Genomic DNA, 18,672 nt, shown 5'->3' with positions numbered 1-18,672 from the left:
TAAATACTTGAGAGTTCGAATGGCTCGCAATTGTATTGTGTCGATATCCAGTTCATAGAGGATCAACAAAGTTTGTCTAGTGAGAGAGAACAAAGTATCGTAAAGTTTGAACTGAAGGCTGTACTATTCGTAGAGGGACGTGGACAGATCCCATCTGCGACATCTACATGAATTATGACCGGGCTAAGCTGCAGTCGGCTCTGAATGGGTATATACCCTCTCCACAAGGATAAGCGAGATCTGAATCAAGATCTGCTGGCTTTCAGTGCCATTCGATATCATTCTGCAAGTTCCAGTGGCACATTCCTATGAATTACTCATCAAGGAATATCCCCCCAGTGGATGCTGTAGGTTCCAGATGAGATTACGACCTCGATCAAGGGTCTCTTTGTCTTAGCTGTGCGTCGATCAAGGTTGATGATACTCTGTTTTCGTAGAGTTGCAGACCGCTCTTGAGGAGAAGATAGGAGGCACATGCGAATATTTCATGCTGTGAGTGGATAATAGCCAGTAACGGTGAGTGTAGCACGGCTCATAGATGTTGCAAAGTTCAATAGTTGAAGTTAGAAGAGAATATTTGATTGTGGAGGTAGATATGGAATGATGATCTGCGACCATAATATTACATGGCTCAGCCCGTGTCTACCCCATCATTTTCGGTAAGATATATACTCCGCAATTTGTGTCTTCAAGTCAATGACAATCCAGTTTCCGTCTTGGAATTGACCTATAATGAGCGGTCCTGCAAGCCACGACAGCCACCCCCCGGTAACGACGCGGCCTGTCCGGCAGATGTCCCCGCTTGTAGGCCTCATCGAGACCCTCAGCCAGCCTATATTACCGTTTCGGTCCATCTGCAGCACGCGATTGCAGTGCAATTGTAGGCGGCGCATTTAGTGTAGCTGTTCCGTGTTTGTTGACGCTGAGGAGCGCAATCATAAACAGTTGGCCCTAACTATGGAACGCTTCGGCCCGCAGCGATCCGTAAGGGCTAACTAACATAGCTTGTCGTGACGAAACTCCGAGACACGGGCTGGCGCGAGGGGGGATAAAACATGCAGACCGATTGACCTCCCGAATACGATCGGTCCTTCGAGATAACAGTTTCCCTGAGCTGTATCAGAATCTCACTCAGACATGCTTCCTTTTTGAAATGTATGACTGGCTGTTAACTGCTGCTACTGGAGGAACATAGAGACAACCATCTCTGAGAAGCATTTCTGTGGCGTAGCTGACCACTGAGCTAACGCTGTCATAAACAAGGGTTCAACTCAGCTGCAGCCCAGGTGCAAATCTTCTCCTATTACACCGACCATGTCTTGCCAATGAGGGGTTTAACCTGCAGCATTGACCGCTTGCTAAGCCGTAACTCGAAACTAGCAAAATCATGCAGAAAATGGTCGCTGTATGTGACGACAATTGGCTAGGGAGGGGATATCAGCTTGCAACATACTTTGAGCGTGCATTCCAATAGAAGAGTATGTTCACGATCAGCAATGTGGTGTCTTGTACATGAGAATAAGGAGAGAATAGAAGCATGTGGTATGAGATGGAAGAGAGTGAGAAGATGTATAAAAAGATCAACCTGCACCTCGAGACGATACTTCTCCTTCACTTCATCACTCACTCACTTCACCACACAACACAATAGCCTTTCAACCCAATAACATCTATTCAAAATGTTTGTCTACCAAGGAAAGATGAACTGGTGGACGTACGCCAAGGACGAGACCTTCGTCGTCATCCTCCCCAACGGCCCAGTCCGCGTCGGCGACAGCGTCTATCTCTTCTGGAAGTGGACAGTCGACGCCAAAGGCGTCAAGAACGGAAACGTCTTCCAGACCATCAGCGTCGACTCGGTCACACAGACCAGTGCTACTGATGTGACCTTTGTCCTCAAGGGCTCATGGTACAACTTCACCGTCACCACAAAGGGCGGGTATGAGAACATCAGCATCGTCATGAGAAACCCCCAGGGCGGTGTCAGCGACCCCATGCCCCTCAAGCGTGAGTGGAAGTCTGACAAGGAGCTCACTGGCACGACTCGCATTTGGACTGGAAAGTTCAAGTGGATGAGCTTTGCGCGGGATGAGCATGCCATCTTCATTGTTCCTGATGGCTTTGGTGAGGGCAAGCCTATCATCTCGACTTGGCAGTGGACCAAGGCTTCCAACGGCAAGACGAAGGAGCCGTCATTCCGTGCTGAGACCCAGAAGAATGTCACTGGGCTTGGAACTGATACTGTCAAGTTCTCGTACAAGTCTTACTATGATATCAAGTGCACTTGGGACGGTAAGAAGGATCAGCTTGATGTTTGGGTAACAGAAGGTGCCCATAGCGAGGATGTTGGTGACATGATCCGCTCTGCCATCATTGAGCGTTCAACCCACTCTCAGTAAGTTGGCCACTCGGCGTATGGTAGCTTTGCTAACTTGCAACAGTGACTTTAACCCTCCTTTCCCTGCTCCCACCAAGAGCGAGTGCGATCACTATCTCCCCCAGCCCCAGGCTTCTCTCCCTCGCCTCGTGTGTCCTCTCCCATTCCCCAAGGACCTTCTTGAGACTCTCGCACACACTGCTGCATACGTTGACCAGTGCGGTTACCTAGCCAAGTATGCTCAAGATGTACGTTTGACTCTTTTCTCCATCTTCCGACGCAGGCTCATATTTCTTAGCGCTTCGCCGCCCTCGATGCCGATTACCACTTCTCCCTTGAGCAGATCAAGGCTCTCAAGATTGAGATCGAGAACATCAACAAGACCAAGGGTGAACTCACTACTGACCGTGACGCCGCCATCGCCAAGGCTCAGAAGCTCCAGGAGGCTCTCGACAAGGCCCTCAAGGACAGTGAAGGTTACCAGAATGAGATCGCCAGACTCAACAAGGTCATCTCTGACGACAAGCTCAAGGACGCCGAGGCTCTCAAGCTCCTTGAGAAGACTCGCGCTGAGCTCAAGGCCTCTCAAGAGCAGTGCTCCAAGTTCCAGGCTGAGATCGCCCAAAAGGATGCTCAGATCGCTGAGCAGGGCGCCACTATCAGCAACCTCCAGAAGATCATCATCACTCTTGAGACTACCCTCGCCCAGCTCCGCGCTGAGATCACAGTCAAAACCACCGAGAACGAGAAGCTCGCCCAGGCTAACATCACCCTCGAGGGCCAGAAGCGTGACCTCGAGGGCTCCGTTAAGGACCTTCAGGATGAGCTCGCCCGCGCTCAACAAAGGATCAAGGACCTACAGGAGACTGCCAAGAGTCACGCGGCCAAGGACAAGGAGATCCGTGATGCCAAGGCTCGTGCTGATACTGAGGCCGCCAAATCAGAGGAGGAGGCTGCCAAGGCTTTGGCTGAGGTTGAGAAGTACAAGCAGTGGGCTTTCGATAACAAGGTTAAGATCGATCTCACCAACTACTGATGCCAGGGATTCCTGCCGCTGCACTTGGTTCCGGTGGGGCTCTCATGTCATAAGATGTTGAGATATTGTTGGGTTGTAGGCGCCATCTGCTTAGCGGCCTGGGAGCTAAAGCGGAGATAGGGCGTGGAGAGGACAGCTTAGCTGCTAAGTAGTCCTGATATCTAAACTTAATATATTCCCTTTGTTACCATATCCAACTTATGTGGCCAATGGTGATGTGCTCTATCCACTGGAGTATGGTTGGCTTATTATATCAATGTAACGCCATATGAAAGACAAGTAGTCATGAAGCCTATCAGAGTTGCAGTTCAATCTTTATACACGGTAAACTCTATATCCATCCTAAAGAAATTCTATCCCGCGCTAAGGTATGCCATCTATCCCATCCTACATAAAAATTCCATCGAAGATACATGTGCTCGCAAAATACTAACTAATTGGCAATTTCCACTTCATAACTTATCGTTGAGCGTTCTCCTCCATCACAAGAGCATCTGGGCCCTCTGCTCGAGACTTCTCAGCATCCATCTCCTTCTTATGCTTCTTGCCCAGGAATGGAAAGAAGAAGTATGGATGGAAGATGGTCAAAGTCCACACGGCAATGAGAATCATGGCTCCGTCAAGGATAAGGAATGTTGTCTCGTTTTGCATGAGAGTGCTGCCCCAGCCCATCTGCATTTCAGGGATACTAGACAATATTAGTACGAAAAGTCAAGGTCAGATCCGAGGAGGGCTTACCGGTAGATGCAACGGATGATAATGGCGATGTAAGCGACGGTCAGCGCGTAGACAAAGATCTTCGTCTTCTTGTCACTTGCTCTGATGACCTTGACGTTTCCGTTGCTAGACGATTCACTCTCCGTAGCAGTCTCATCACCAGCCCTGACAGCAGCACCATTCTTGATAGCCTTATGTCTTCTCCAGATATAGATCATCATCAGGCCACCACAGAAGATCATGTTTGCCATCTGGAAGACAACACCAGCAACAAGAAGACCAGAACCAACATCAAGCATGCCCTGGTCATTGTTGTCTCCGTTAGTGGCAGCTGAAGAAACACCGCCGCCAGCAGCCTGGATAACGATAGAGAAGAAATCCGTGCCAACAAAAACCCAGGGATATAGAACAGGCTTAATGAAACTGTATTCTCGACCGTACCATAACACAAGATGTTTGAAAGTGATGGAGATAGCAGCGGCGACTAGTGTCGGCCCGAGGATGAGAAGAACGAGTTGAATGACGAAGGCGTTGTAGACCCAGGGATTTGAACTCATGACGATACGACCGCTGTAGCCGATAAGTTCAAATATCGTCCCGATCGCAAGCCATAGCGTGTATGACCAAGTTCGTGCTTTGATACCGAAGTACAGTTGGGGTATAAGCGCCAGTGCGTGCGCCACGACAAAGAAAACACAGGCGCCTAGTGTAAAAGTGTCGCCGTAAAGTGACAACTCAGCAGGACATCGTTCGGAAATTCCATCTTTACATGTTTCGTAAGTGGGCGGAGGATAGTTTGTACCATTGTAGGACATTTTGACGTTTTCACCCTCGATCCGGGGAAGAAGTTTAAAGGAACCACTTTGTTTTTGTTATCTTGGAGGGCGAGTCGGATATAAAAGCATGGTGATTTTCTGGAGCACGTCCTCCGTGGGGCAGCCCATGGAGAATATTCCGCAGATATTTACGGGGAGGAATGGAATTGTGGATTTGATTACAGGGCGCAGTTGGACAGCCAAGACATGAGAATAAGCGAGGTGCAAATCCATGGCTTGGCGTTTGATCCTTCGATTTGTGAGTCTCTCTTCATACCAAGACAATACTCTTTAGACAAGATCACATGGCTTATCAATACAGATTGTATCTTAACTCTAAGTAAGCCTTAAAGCCAAAGGTTTCCAACAACAAAAAAAAAGACATCGGTCGAGGTCAATCTCGTTCTAAACGCGTAAATCTTGGCATCGTCAGCACGGGCTAACGACGCGTAGATTACTTGATAACCTCGCATTCCCCGAAAAACCCGATTGGCCCGTCACCTTTCAGCAGCTCGCATTTCTCGTTTTCCTCGCATTTCTCGCGGCGAGATGCAGGCATAAGATTACGTACACATCGTCTGAGGCCATGGGTATCCACATGTAAGAGATCGGAGGTTTCATTCTGATGTTGTCCCGTATTTCCGGTCCAAACCAGACGGACCGGAGGTTTAAGCTTAAATCAGATGGCAATACATTGATTGATGATGCCCTCAACTTCTGCCACTCGGTCAGATAGATCTTGGCGTCTCGGTAAAAATAACACATTAGGTTTTTTTCCTTCTAGGCAGAATAGACTCTATTTACCTCTGCTCTAATATCAACTCTCAATAAATAAGCCATTTAATATAGGTTTTTATCATGAGTCAACCATTCCGTATGCATATTAGTGAGGCTTATTTCAATTACGCAAGGTGGTCAAATCGTGGATAAAACATAAAAAACACAATTAAAAAAAAATACATTATGTCCCCTCGCAGAGGAGATGGTTATAGAACCAATTGTCTATTATTGCAAACCCAGCCAACTCCTCAATGTTCTCCAGCATCTCTTCTACAGCTGTCGAGATACTAATCTGATCATAGCCATCGATACCAAGCAAAACGACACAGCATGACGATACTTGGTCTCGGTCATTCATGGCGACCTTGATAGGGCCAACTCCTTTCATAAATCGCACTACCCTTAACACTATTCGGGTTGCTTATAACCCCATAACTCTCAACGGTCAGCATGGGCCGAGCTCCAATAGCACGACACCAAGACTGTAAAGGTCGTGGTTCATGGGGTATGGATGCCTTGACGCTTGGGGTCTCGGTAGATGCCGTAGCCCCTGACCCACCGCCTGCTCCCCTGTCGTCGCGCCATGTCTCAAAGCCACACAGAACAGACTCACCAAGGAATTTAGAGAATTGTTCTGTATTCGCTGGACACGAATCGTTCTCTGCAAATATTACAATGTTAGGTGCTTTGATAGATTTGTGCAGCTACTGCATTACATGCACATTCATGGCAGCTGATGTGATCTTTCTCGCAAGCTTGAACCGCTGTTCAAGCGCATGTTTTGTTGGGATGAGCTCAATCTGACCTGGCTTGCTGGAGGCTGAGGTGGGCATGTAGTCATGATGAGTTCAAGCAGTGTCGTAGCTCGAACCACGTCGCCTGGACTTACTGCCAATCTGGGGACCTGGTATATGAAAGCGAAGGCGCTACGACTTGCCCGATAAAATAGCCTCCTCCTTTTAGAGTCTGGATCTATTCCACTAAATAGCCTTGCTAATGCCTTTCTAGATTGGCAAAATTTGGTTCGAAATCGTTCATACACATCACTGAGACGGAATTCATCATCAGAGGTATCTGTTCGGACTGAGCTATGGTTGGGAGATCGACGAGTAGCAGACGATGCTGATTTGGCTCTTGCTCGGGTAAGTAACGGCCGAGACGACAGACCCTGGTCCAATCTAGGACTTGTCGGCCTTTACCAACAATTCCATACCACTGGTCTACTATCTGCGACTGACATTCGTGATCAAGTAACGCATCGGGCCGACAAAGCCGTTGTTTTTCGGTGACACACTGACAACAGCCCGTTTTATAAAGTACCGAGTCCAGAGCCGACTCCCAAATGCCCGACTGTGTGGGCGTCCGGGGACAAAGCTCCAGATCTTATTAATGATAGGAACACGGCCTTCCGTAACGGGCAGTTAGGGTGAAGCTTTAAAGTTCAGTCAAAGCGCCGCTATGCGGAGTGGCTTCTGACAGGATCTCTAACTGGTGAGGGATCCTAGCTAGTCTTTGTTAGACAGTTGGCCTCTCCCACTTCCCGTAAACACATGCATTCAAGCTATCGACGATTCCCCGGTATGCAACTCAGTACGGTCACCTATCTGTAAGTCGGGGGGCGAATCAGAATTGACATGTTTGTGATGACGGCGAGCTGTCAGCCCCCAAATCCTTCTCACGTCGAGTCATTCAACCACCAAGCTTCAGGCGCTCCAATGAAACGAAACATTGAAACGAAACAAATGAGGGGCTGCTGTCAAGTGTAAACTTTATACAACATACAGCTTTCTGGGCCATGGATTGGGTTCTTCTAGCTCACCTACTGGAAGCACGACTTCAAGACCTCTCATCATTATGGAAGCCGATCATGCTAATGCGTACCTGTCTTTTAGTTTACAGCAGCACACATCAAAGCAAAGCCATCTCCTTTCAGCTCTAGGTTGCGAAGTGAAATTACAAAAGATCGACACCATTTCCAGAAATGTTCTAGCGAGCAACCCCAGCTCTCACTGCCGGGGATCGCCCAATGGTGATGCTGATCCGGCAGCTCTACCCCTCGGTAGCGCGCGCGAAGGGCGATCAGACCCGTCTAATCATACGACTCGGGCGGTGCAGAACGGTACCTGAAAGCAACTATCGTGTAGGAAATTGCCTTAGTGGCCAATCATGTCGCCACATACGTCATGTTTCTGGTGCGAATGCCCGTCAGCGAGGAAGCTAGTAGTTAGGTATCCGAGTATTCGGTTCCTTATCCGCTTGGCTAAGACTTCTTCCGTTTCTGGTTGACATCTCTCCTTTGATGACGTCTCCATCACTGTGAGAGATATTTCGAGTAACTTTGTGGGCAAGAATCCGTCGCTGCGGCTATGCTTCTGTTGATCTCTTTGCCCCTTTTCTCCCATTAAGGTTGTCTACCATGTCTTGAAGATCACGATAGCCACCATTGTCTTAGGCAACGTTACTTATAGAATTGGCTCGAAGCCACCCATTTATGCCCAAATCTCTCGAATGCTGGGTTCTATAGTGGCAAAGCCGTCAACTCATACTCTGTTAGCGGTAGATTAGGAAGGATTAATCGAAACGCCCGTTTCAACGGCTGGAAACACTCCACTTGATCTGTTCTGGGGGCGGTTTGTGGGTGCAATCGGGATGTTCTGCAGCGAAATGCCAAGTTTATTTAGCTGACGCCACGGGGAATGCCAATTTCACTCGGTATACCAATATCTTGGAATAGGTAAATAGGGGAGAGGGGCTATTTACTCCATTCCCCCGCTGCCCGCTCTGCCGTTGTCATTAAACACACTCTATTGTCAAACTGCCGCATCATGCTTCGAAATCAACAAGCATTCCCTGGCCAGCTGCCTTCCAATATGGACTATCATGCCTTGTTACATTCGCAGATTTACGAATACTTCCTCTCATCCGGGATGTATAGCTGTGGACAAGCACTTCTTAACTCCGACTATAACCTGCGGTACCAAGTTATGCATGCTGCGGCCCAGCAATGCACTAACGAGCCGCTCAATGCCACACCCTCTCTGTTAGACTCGGGTTTTGGAAGCTCATATTCGTCACCATACGAGGAACAATGTCTCACAGAGCCAGTGGATCTATCAAAGGCAGAAACAGAGCCTGCGCTGTACCAGTGGTTCTGTACTTTTTGGGACGCCCTGAATTCCACTCAAGCCCAAGTTACTAGTATTCCGGTCCAGGACTCCTGCTTGAGCTATCCGCCAGATTTGCCTCAACATCTTCCCGAGTCTGATTCAACGATAAGTCCAGACTGCCTTGGCCTTCTGTCGGTATGTCAAATTTATGAACTCCCTTGATAGTCTCAAACCCTTTCTAATCTGGACCTTGAAGGGTATAGATGTTATTGAGTCATCACCTTCGGAAGTGGAGAGCTTCACATTAAAATGCGCCAGCTGGCCACAAATCGCCGCGCACAGCGATACAGCATCAACAACGTCGAGAAAAATACGAGCAGATAGCACCCCATATAGCGATACGGCATCGATAACGTCAAGAGAAACACGAGCAAGTAATGCAGGGTTATTGTCTTTCCAAAAGGTTCTTGATGGACTGATAAAGCATAATGAGGGAATGCTTAAAGAACTGCGGTCACAGGAGCAGAAAAAGACCGCGAAGCGTGTTACGAAGCGGCCTGACCCTTCAGAGTTGTGGAAATAACAGATACACAAACCTTGAATGATGAGAATAGATCTTGGGACTCTGAGCATCAGTAAATGTTGTTCTGTGAAGTGTTTTCGTCAGCTCTGCGACGCAGGGGCAGGTCATCAGTGTGCTTCCTCTGCCTCTTGTAGTCCTTTTAATGATCTGGGCTCGAATCAGGAGAGCTCTTATTGGGGCGGCACAGCAAATTGATCTTCTTCTCCTGCCTCCCTACAGTCCACTCTTCTAAACGAGACTATCACTCCGACAAGCATCGAGGGTGTGCACAGACTACAAGATGACCCGATACAATGAGTCTAGGTATAATTCGGGGAGGTAGAGCTTAAGTAACTCATGTTCTAGAAGTAATCTCTGGTGTTCTTAGAGAAAGTCGCAACAGAATGGCAGCTGGACAACGCACTGACAACGCACCCTTTAGCTTCGTTTTTGGATCATTTGCCGCCAACCCGACTCTACGGCCGGAGCTTTAGTCGATCAGCTCAGCCATTGCCTCATTAAACCCACAGAATCTTGACTTAAATGAAGCTATTCGCATAATTGTGGCGAAAGACAGCTCAAATCGCAATCAACCGGGAAGGTGACTCTCCGACTGGCTGACTGGCTGAGACTCAGTGAGATTAGCAGTTAATTCTCACCTAGGTCCTCTACCAGAGCTGTAAGTGGCAGGTTGGGTTGTCATCGGTTTGAGAAAGCTCGGAGCCGGGTTGCAGAAGGCAAAAAAGGCTGCAATCCCTCCTGTAGGGTAGTTATGAAATATCCCTTCTATGAAGATTGAAGAAAACCTTGTGGTCGACAAAAAGATTCCTGTTTGGGCAGTGACGAGAGCTTCAAGAAGAAGCACAGCGGAAGGCAAGGGAACGCCAAGTTAAATGGAGGCTTTTGCCTCGCCTAAAGATGAGCACCTTGTTAGGTTCGTAATCATGAATGGATCCCACGATTTGGAGATAAGCAATCGCCAGCTATGCTTATCGATAAGATAGATGTTTATCGATTGCAAGATTAGCATGTGACCTGTTGATAAACGGGCCGGTCATTTCACAGCTATGCTCTTAAGGCCTAGTAAGCTGAATCCGAAAAAAGCCCGACAATGCTTGCTCCGGACCGGTAATACTATAATCCCCTTCTAGAAGACACAAGAACACACCAAATCCGAATACCGAACGCCGGGACTCAATATCCGCATTATCTCAGAGCCTCATTGAGCTTAAACATCAACAACAAGAGTCGGCATTACCGAATGACGTACAAAAGATCTGGACTCGTTTCGCTTAAAATTTCTCTCTTTATTGGTTATAAGATGCGGCTCTGTTCACGATGATGAAGCGTGGTTTTGTGGTTAATCGTATGATTCAGCTATAAGGCATTGAAGATCATGGCAACCAATTCTAACTCATCACAGAACACCAGTGACGACAACCTCCCACAAAAGAAATTCGCATTTGTTGAACATGAAAGCAACAAGAGAGAACTTCGAAGCCATGCTATGCGGGAGCATTGGAAGAATAGACGACAAACGATGAACGAGGAGAAGCAAAAAAGACAGAAGCGCACTCAGCACACGCTATTGCCGACTCCGACGACGCAATCGACAATGTCTGATGAGAACTCCGAGTCCTCCAGTTCAGTACTGAACACCAATGCCTCATCTGACGCAGCGTTAGTGCCTAAGAGCGAACTACAATCAGATCTGGAAGGCGTTCCGCATCAGATACTTTCAGGGGTGAATCTGGCGTTGGGGTCGAGCCGGCTTGACCCCTTCGAGCAACTGCCCATGAAGCTGTCGGTCACACACCACAAGCTTCTCCATCACTGTGAGTCTCATCAACCCAACAAAATAAACAAGTGCTTATCGTTACCAGGGTTTAGCGCTCATGCTGCTATGATGTTTGGGCCGTCTCTTGATGGGGCTTTCAGTCCTATGCGCGACGTATGGCTGCCCCTCGACTTGTCTAATCCGGCATCGTTCAATGCACTCATGGCGCTTTCAGCTGCGCATCTGTCTCGGATGCAAGGGTTCAGTCAATCAGAAATAGCTCTGGAGTTCAAGAGCGAAGCGGTGAGGATCGTTCAGCTTTGGATGCAGGACCCGGAGCGTGCAGTGTCAGACGATGTCTTGGCTGCTATCCTGCGTCTACTGACATACGAGGTATGTCTAACTGCTTCTTCACTTGCATCTGAAATACTAATGGCAGGAGGTTTAGAGGTACTGGGGAACCGAGGCTGAGTGGATCATCCATCACAAGGGTCTGATGAATCTTGTCGAGGCTCGCGGCAGTATAGCGGCACTCAGCAGTAACTGGAGGCTTGAGCTAACGACCTTCCTGTGGGCCCCTCATTTCTCCTTCTTTGTTGAGATGCTAATATCCCCAGGGTCTCATTGATGACGAGACCGACTTGGTTCGATTGTTCCAATCAAATCCAAGAGTTACTCACTCATGTTTCGGAGATCTCATCGCACCCCATCCTAAGAAAGGGAAGTGACCTGCGAAATCTTCGGAGCTTATGGCTGCTTTCGTTCATCCAAGATATTGGCACATTTCGAACAAGCCTCCTCAAGACCACCCCGGTGCATTACTCGGCGCTTCACGAAGCCATCTTACTATTAAAGACTCACCGCCAAGACAACGAATTGGATATTGGTCGTCCCGAGCTGTGTAGCGACTTGGAATTCACTCGGCTTGCCTGTTTGCTGTTCATCTGCGTGCTCTTGCAAAGGTCACCCGCAGATTCTCCCCACGACATTGGAACCTACCAAGAAGGAGGTTGGAGCTTCCAAAGGCTGGACAATCTGAATCTGCTCAATTTCTGCCTCGAGGCAAACCACTTGTCCTGGCATGATTCTCTCGAAAATCTGAACAGTATTCTATTCTTCCATTTCACTGCATCGGAAGGCACAGGGCTTGATCCAGATTACGTTCGCAGCATGGCGACAGTCCTTGCTTCTTTAAGTGGTGGCGCTCGGTATGCTGTGGAGCGATGTCTCCTGGAGACTTTATGCAGAGCAAGTGGCGGTGAACAGAACCTCCTCGAAGAGAAGTTTACCCCTGACATCCTACTGTCGACGATATCCGGACAGTGAAGATCGCTGAAATAATTCGTTCGGGGTCTGCTAGACTTACATATTGGGCATGGGCAGACTGGATCGACTAGGATACAAATCGTTCAGTTAGCTATGAAATGTGAAACGCTGTTGATCGGCTTCAAATTATTCTGATTTCTCCAGTATGCGACTAATGATATAATTTTATGACTAATATTTGCTCGAATCCCTTGACAGACAAGGCCGAAAATGCTCAAGCACGGCACAGTTTAGCGAGATCTGCATATTCACAACATCAGCTGTAACAAAGCCTTTTGATAAAGCTCACCACTTCATACAATACAAAATTAAATTTCTCCCGGTTAAAAAAGGTATAAACGCGCAGCTGGGCCGCTTCTAGTTGAGACATGCTGTGTTATTCAGCCCCTGGGTGGCTCACTTGCCGGATTTGGTAGCACTACTCAGCCAATGATCGGCCCTCAAACTTCGAGCAAGTATGAGGACGGCATGTGATGACCGCGCCGAGCTTCTCATAAATTGTTGAGAAAGCTGTTGAAGTTAGAGCAGATATTTTAGGAAAAGACACAAAGATTGTTCAATATTGAGACATTTCGTTGAGAAGCTTTTATATTTACATCTTATCCTGGAGTTACACACCCCTTCAAATAATTTGACTGTTGAATTTAGAATACCGTTGAGGATTAGAAACCTAGAAGACGGCAGTATTGAAGCAAAGATCTGTGTCTTCAGTTTTATTGTATGTTACTTGCTTTGTAGATAAATTATATGGAACGAAGCTCAAGTCACATATCCACCGAATAGGCACGTGAGCTTCTGAGTGCCCTTCATATGACCAATAATATTGAAATGATGAATGACGCCCAACCCGTCTTGAGACTTTCAGGGGCCAATTTTCGAACCGTGTTCAATTAATTGGGATTTCGCAATTTTTCGGCTTGACAGGCCTTTGGAGGTCCCTCATCAGCTTTTATCATCAACTGCTCTAGTATCCATCCTATCGCTATATAAATGCCCAAGTTCCCATAACTTGGAGACCTCCCTGGTCCTTACAGATGAGCCATCATCAGAGGAGCGGTTGGTGAAAGGTAGTCTCAACTTCGATTCGAAGACTAGCCGGCTTATGATACAGAAATACCACCCACTGAGTGTTGTTTACCCATGTTCAAGTCCCTCCTGTTCAATCATATCCTCGTTGCAGCAACTCCATGCAGCTCTGTAAATGGAAAGAATCACGCAGAAATAGCTAGTGACAACCTGGATGTTCTGTGGCTTACGTCTAATTGAGCAAGTAGTCTTACCTAAGGAAGTATTTAGCGGGATCGGCATTGGGAATCCGGTGATGGCTGGTGATCATTTCCAGTCCTGATGGGCGCCAGATCTACGGACTTGCATTAGCTCAAGCCACACGGTGATATCAAGGGACACAGAAGGCATTACGTCGGCTTCACTAGCAGGACTTCAATTGCCGAGAATAGTTTAGAAGACGATGTTCAGCTGTGAAAGCCGAAAGGTAGGCCATTTTAGTTTTTGCCCATGCTTAAGGGTGTCGGCTAAGTGTTGTAAGCACAAGAGAATTACCAGGGAGTTTATATGCCCTTAATGCGCCTACCAGCATCGCCAGTACTCAGGGTTTGGACATTCAAAGCTCATCTACCATTACGGGCGAGGGCATATCAGGCCTAGTGAAGCCCTGGTTTCATGTTACTAGAAGAATCACGCTCACCAGTAGACCTGCCTACCTACTCATCAGGTCTATAGAAAAGGTTTAGTCCATCCAACCTTGTGATAGTCACTGATCGGTTCGTTTGGCATCTATTAACCTGCTTATACCAATTATTGTTCCTTCTAGCATATCATGTGAACAAGATTCGCCGACGATAAAGCTCTCAAGATCCCTCAGTGCATTGTCGGCAGATAGATGATACCGCTACTCGTAGAATAGTGTTTCTACACTTGGCAATTGACAGCAACATTCCCTGCTCATCTTTCAGCTGAACTGATCCGAAAGATCCGAGGATATCTTATCTACGATCAATTCCCATGTTGGGGTAAGAGAAGTAGACAGGGGTTACACCTAGGGCTGACGGCTATAGCTTGTCGCATTCAAGAGGGCTACCCATTGGGTACGAGTTGCATCAAGGTTTACAGGCCCCATTTTGTATATGGCTTTATAAGTTCTGGCAAGAGTATTCGGCCAATCAAATATTGACTTCAGCATTGATTAATGTTTAACAGGCCTAGGATGTAAGAGGACACAGAATAAGATGATTGGCAACAACTATATAAATACACCAACACCTCCGCCTTCTTGCTTTCCAATCATCAGTACAACCACATTCGACATCTCATCACGATATTCTCTTGCTCTCTTATTCACCATGACTGTCAAGAACGGTACCTATTTCGACTTTATCATTGTCGGAGGCGGCACAGCCGGCAACATCGTCGCTGCCCGCCTCGCTGAGAACCCCAATGCCCGAATCCTCGTTGTCGAAGCAGGCATCGGGACCTCCAAAGACAACGAAGAGATCCGCACCCCGGGACTCGCCATGGACATCCGAGGCAGCAAATATGACTGGGCCTACAAGACAACAATGATCAAGCGGGATGATTATGAACGTATTGAGAAGCCAAATACTCGCGGCAAGGCTCTTGGCGGCAGTTCTTCACTGAACTATTTCTCTTGGGTGCCTGGTTCCAAGGGCACATTTGATATGTGGGAAGAATACGGTGGAAAGGAATGGACTTGGGAACCTCTTGTTCCCTATCTGAGAAAGAGTGTAACTTACCATGACGACGCTGGGTTGTATGCCCCAGAACTTAAGAAGATTGGCGCAGGAGGGCCGATTCCAATTGCCCATGCAGAACTCATGCCAGAAATGAAACCCTTCCGCGAACTTCTCACTACGGCTTGGAAATCTACCGGCGAGCCAGTCTCTGAGAATATTTTTGATGGGACGATGCGCGGTTTGGTTCATAGCGTCAACACGATCTACAAAGGGAGACGCTCGGGAAGTTTTCTTGCGGTAGCAGGCAAACAAAACATCACCATATTTCCTGAGGTTCACTCGAAGCGGCTGATTATCGACCAAGCAGACCGTACTGCCAAAGGAGTAACTGTCATCACAGCCTCTGGGGAGGAGCTCGATCTTTATGCCACACGTGAGGTCATTGTATCTCAGGGTGTGTTTGAGACCCCGAAGCTTCTTATGCTCAGTGGCATTGGTCCAAAGGCTGAGCTAGCCAAGCACAGCATTCCCTTACTCGTCGACTCGCCGCATGTCGGTCAGCATCTTCTGGATCATCCAGGTGTTCCTTTTGTCTTGAAGATCAAGGATAGTTACTCTATGGACAACCATGTCCTACGCAAGGGTGCTCTTCAGGACAAGGTCATGTCGGCTTACGCGAATGGTCATGCCGGACCTATGGGATCACCTTTCCTTGAAATGATCGGGTTCCCTAGAATTGATTCATACCTCGAGAAATCTCCCGAATACCGCGCTGCAAAGGCTGCGAATGACGGCCTTGACCCCTTCTGCCCATATGGTCAGCCCCATTTCGAGCTTGACTTTATTCCTCTTTTCGGCAGTGCTTTCCAATGGCACTTCCCGCACCCTAACAAGGGAAGCTATATGACGGTCATGGTCGATCTCGTACGTCCTGTTTCAGAGGGCGGCGAAGTCACTCTCAACAGTGCTGATCCCTTGCAACAAGCGAACATCAACTTGAATTACTTCAACAACGACCTCGACATCATTGCTATGCGCGAGGGTATCCGTTTCTCTTATGATGTGCTCAAGAACGGAGAAGGGTTCAAGGATATAGTTGAGGATGAGTACCCTTGGGACATGCCACTTCACGATGACGAGGCTATGAAAAGGACAGTTTTGGACCGTTCGCAAACCTCATTCCATCCTTGTGGAACTGCTCGTCTCGCCAAGAGCATTGAACAGGGCGTGGTTAGCCCTAGTCTTCAGGTGTATGGGGTCAAGAATCTTCGTGTCATTGATGCTTCTGTGATTCCTGTTATTCCGGACTGTCGTATTCAGAACTCGGTTTATATGGTGGCTGAGAAGGGTGCTGATGCTATCAAGCGGGATCATGCAGATTTGTACCGCTGATTGGGATTTGGAGGTTCTAAATCGCGAGTCAAACAGTTCTTAGTCAAATGTCAAACTCGAAACTGGCTATGCTGTCATAATTTAGCAAGAGTCCATCATACAAACATTTTCGCATCACTATAATTCCATTGTCCAGTTTTCTAACCTTAGCTTTGTCACAAACTTTTTGGTCAGAGTGCGTGACTGTCTCAAACGTTGGGAATTATGGTAGCGACAGACGCAGGCATTGAAAATTGACAATGGACGAATATTCCTGCTCCTTTCGCGATGTAGCAAGGACTGATCATCATATTTGCCGTTACCCGCGGAAGGCCGAGGCCAATTGCCAGATAGCCACTCGAGTCAGCTGGCCAAAACAAAAGTCTAAGCTACCCTACACCTTTGAAGCAACCCTCGGTACACAGGGATGTAATGCCAAGCAATGCACCGACCACCTGCTCGTGATAAAATGACATCATAAATCTCGATGAGGCTCAGGGCACAAACAATCCATGTCAATTGGCGGTTTCGTACGCGCTCGCGCTCTACTGAAGCGATAGGGCATGTGGTGCTCTGTATTCGCACCACAAATCAGCGCCGAGAAACAGAGGAAATCCAAAGCGTGGGCATCCGTCTCTAGCAAGTTCTGTTAGTGCGACTTGGTTGCCTGGACCCTGATATGATGCCTGGTTCGGAAAATTTACGCAAAACACCATTGGCTCTCCCGAAAAACCCCCATCGCCACCCCCAGAAGAGCTTGCATCGAAGCTCTCGGGCGTAGAAACAAAATAGAAAGCGCAGTAAAACTCTCTTTCGCTCTAAGAATTAATTGAAGAATCTGGATCTCGAGGTCTTGCCGTCATCGATGCAAAGCATCTTCAGCCCTGTATGACGCGGCCGCAGTGGCCGTGTGACTCTCAATTTTTACGAGCGGCAATTCAATGCGACGCGACAACGGCTGGTTTAATGGAGACAATCGAGTCTCTAATTGGCGCATCGGGCTCTGGTATTTATTTAGATTGGCTTCCTTTTTTTGTGAGGCACGGTTAAAACGGCGCGTCGGGTGAACGGCTTGAATGTGGTGAAAAGTTAGTTGCCATGCAATTGGAGCATGCGTATACGAGGGGGGGAAAACAGGTTCTTGAAGCGCGATTAGCAATGGGAAATGCCGGATTGGAGATGGGAGAAGGGTCTGTTGTGTTCTAGCCTCTGGCGGGATGCCGAATGTAGCAGTGAGCGAGAGAGCAAAGGAGATGAGAGGGAAGAAGGAGTCGGAGAGAAATCTTGTTTGATCAATTGTTGTTGTTTGTTGGCAAAGGCTAGGTAGGAGCGGGTTTGGTGCTACTGCGAATGGGAGAGAGGACCGCCCCCGATGGAGCTGAGTCCGCCTCCGCGACGTCGAGCGAGTCGGTGAGCATTTGCATTAGCGACCGAAGCTCTGATTCGCTTCTTTCCGAAATGACAGATCTGCTGTATGCGCCATTTGCATGTGAGCGAAAGGGTGTTGGTTTCATGACCACGATATACCGTCTTGAGCCTAGATCCAATTCATGCACTGCACTGCCTGCCCTGCCCTGCCCTAAGTTGCTGTGCTAATGTACTGGCCCCCGATCCCAGAGGACGCTATGACCATGCCAAGACGGCTACGCCCACGTCAAAATGCTTATTTCGAGGACCTTATTTTCCGTGCCTTTTCGGGTCCGACCAGATGCAACGTGAGATTCAGGGTCCATCCAAGGATTCTCTTCTCGCTCGTTCTCTCGTGGGCAACAGGTTTTGGTAAATTCCAGGAGCTCGGGTTCTGGGGCGGTGCTTGGTTTCAGTGGTGCTCGTTCCAAAAGTTCCCTTGACAAACGGCTTCTTCCAACGCGGTTAGTCAGGGCCACCCACGTCAGCCAGGCCAGATGCCCTTCTTTTTTTTTTTTCTGTCTTGTCTGTCTGTCTGTCTCCCCTCATCATGCAAGTCCCAGCTCGTGCAGAACAATATGAGCCAAATACCTGCACACACCAAGAAGCTGTGGAGTCGGGGCTGGGTCCCCACGCTGTGATATCACAGACTACCAAAGCTAGACGGGCTAACCTACCTACGGCAT

At 48.1% G+C, this 18,672-nt stretch overlaps 5 protein-coding genes across 5 annotated transcripts; 4 read left to right on the top strand and 1 right to left on the bottom strand.

Moving 5' to 3' along the window:
- Window positions 1-1,679: 1,679 nt before the first annotated feature.
- FPRO_12845 (uncharacterized protein) lies at window positions 1,680-3,413 on the top strand (the record flags this gene model as incomplete). Its single annotated transcript, XM_031223406.1, has 3 exons — window positions 1,680-2,395; window positions 2,442-2,625; window positions 2,676-3,413. The coding sequence occupies 3 exons, from the start codon at window positions 1,680-1,682 to the stop codon at window positions 3,411-3,413; spliced, it is 1,638 nt and encodes a 545-aa protein (XP_031088768.1).
- Window positions 3,414-3,872: 459 nt separating this feature from the next.
- On the bottom strand, window positions 3,873-4,945 carry FPRO_12844 (uncharacterized protein; the record flags this gene model as incomplete). Its single annotated transcript, XM_031223405.1, has 2 exons — window positions 3,873-4,101; window positions 4,152-4,945. The coding sequence occupies 2 exons, from the start codon at window positions 4,943-4,945 to the stop codon at window positions 3,873-3,875; spliced, it is 1,023 nt and encodes a 340-aa protein (XP_031088767.1).
- Window positions 4,946-8,595: 3,650 nt separating this feature from the next.
- On the top strand, window positions 8,596-9,140 carry FPRO_12843 (uncharacterized protein; the record flags this gene model as incomplete). Its single annotated transcript, XM_031223404.1, has 2 exons — window positions 8,596-9,027; window positions 9,096-9,140. 2 exons carry the CDS (start codon window positions 8,596-8,598, stop codon window positions 9,138-9,140), a joined length of 477 nt encoding a protein of 158 aa, XP_031088766.1.
- A 1,650-nt stretch (window positions 9,141-10,790) lies between these two features.
- FPRO_12842 (uncharacterized protein) lies at window positions 10,791-12,497 on the top strand (the record flags this gene model as incomplete). Its single annotated transcript, XM_031223402.1, has 4 exons — window positions 10,791-11,229; window positions 11,278-11,564; window positions 11,620-11,741; window positions 11,789-12,497. 4 exons carry the CDS (start codon window positions 10,791-10,793, stop codon window positions 12,495-12,497), a joined length of 1,557 nt encoding a protein of 518 aa, XP_031088765.1.
- Window positions 12,498-14,857: 2,360 nt separating this feature from the next.
- FPRO_12841 (uncharacterized protein) lies at window positions 14,858-16,600 on the top strand (the record flags this gene model as incomplete). The annotated part of the gene is made up of 1 exon (XM_031223401.1): window positions 14,858-16,600. The coding sequence occupies one exon, from the start codon at window positions 14,858-14,860 to the stop codon at window positions 16,598-16,600; it is 1,743 nt and encodes a 580-aa protein (XP_031088764.1).
- Window positions 16,601-18,672: the final 2,072 nt, after the last annotated feature.

This window comes from Fusarium proliferatum, assembly GCF_900067095.1.
Source record: "Fusarium proliferatum ET1 genome assembly, contig: FPRO_scaffold013, whole genome shotgun sequence".
Lineage (NCBI taxonomy): Eukaryota > Fungi > Ascomycota > Sordariomycetes > Hypocreales > Nectriaceae > Fusarium > Fusarium proliferatum.
This window is presented reverse-complemented; position numbering and strand designations above follow the sequence as displayed.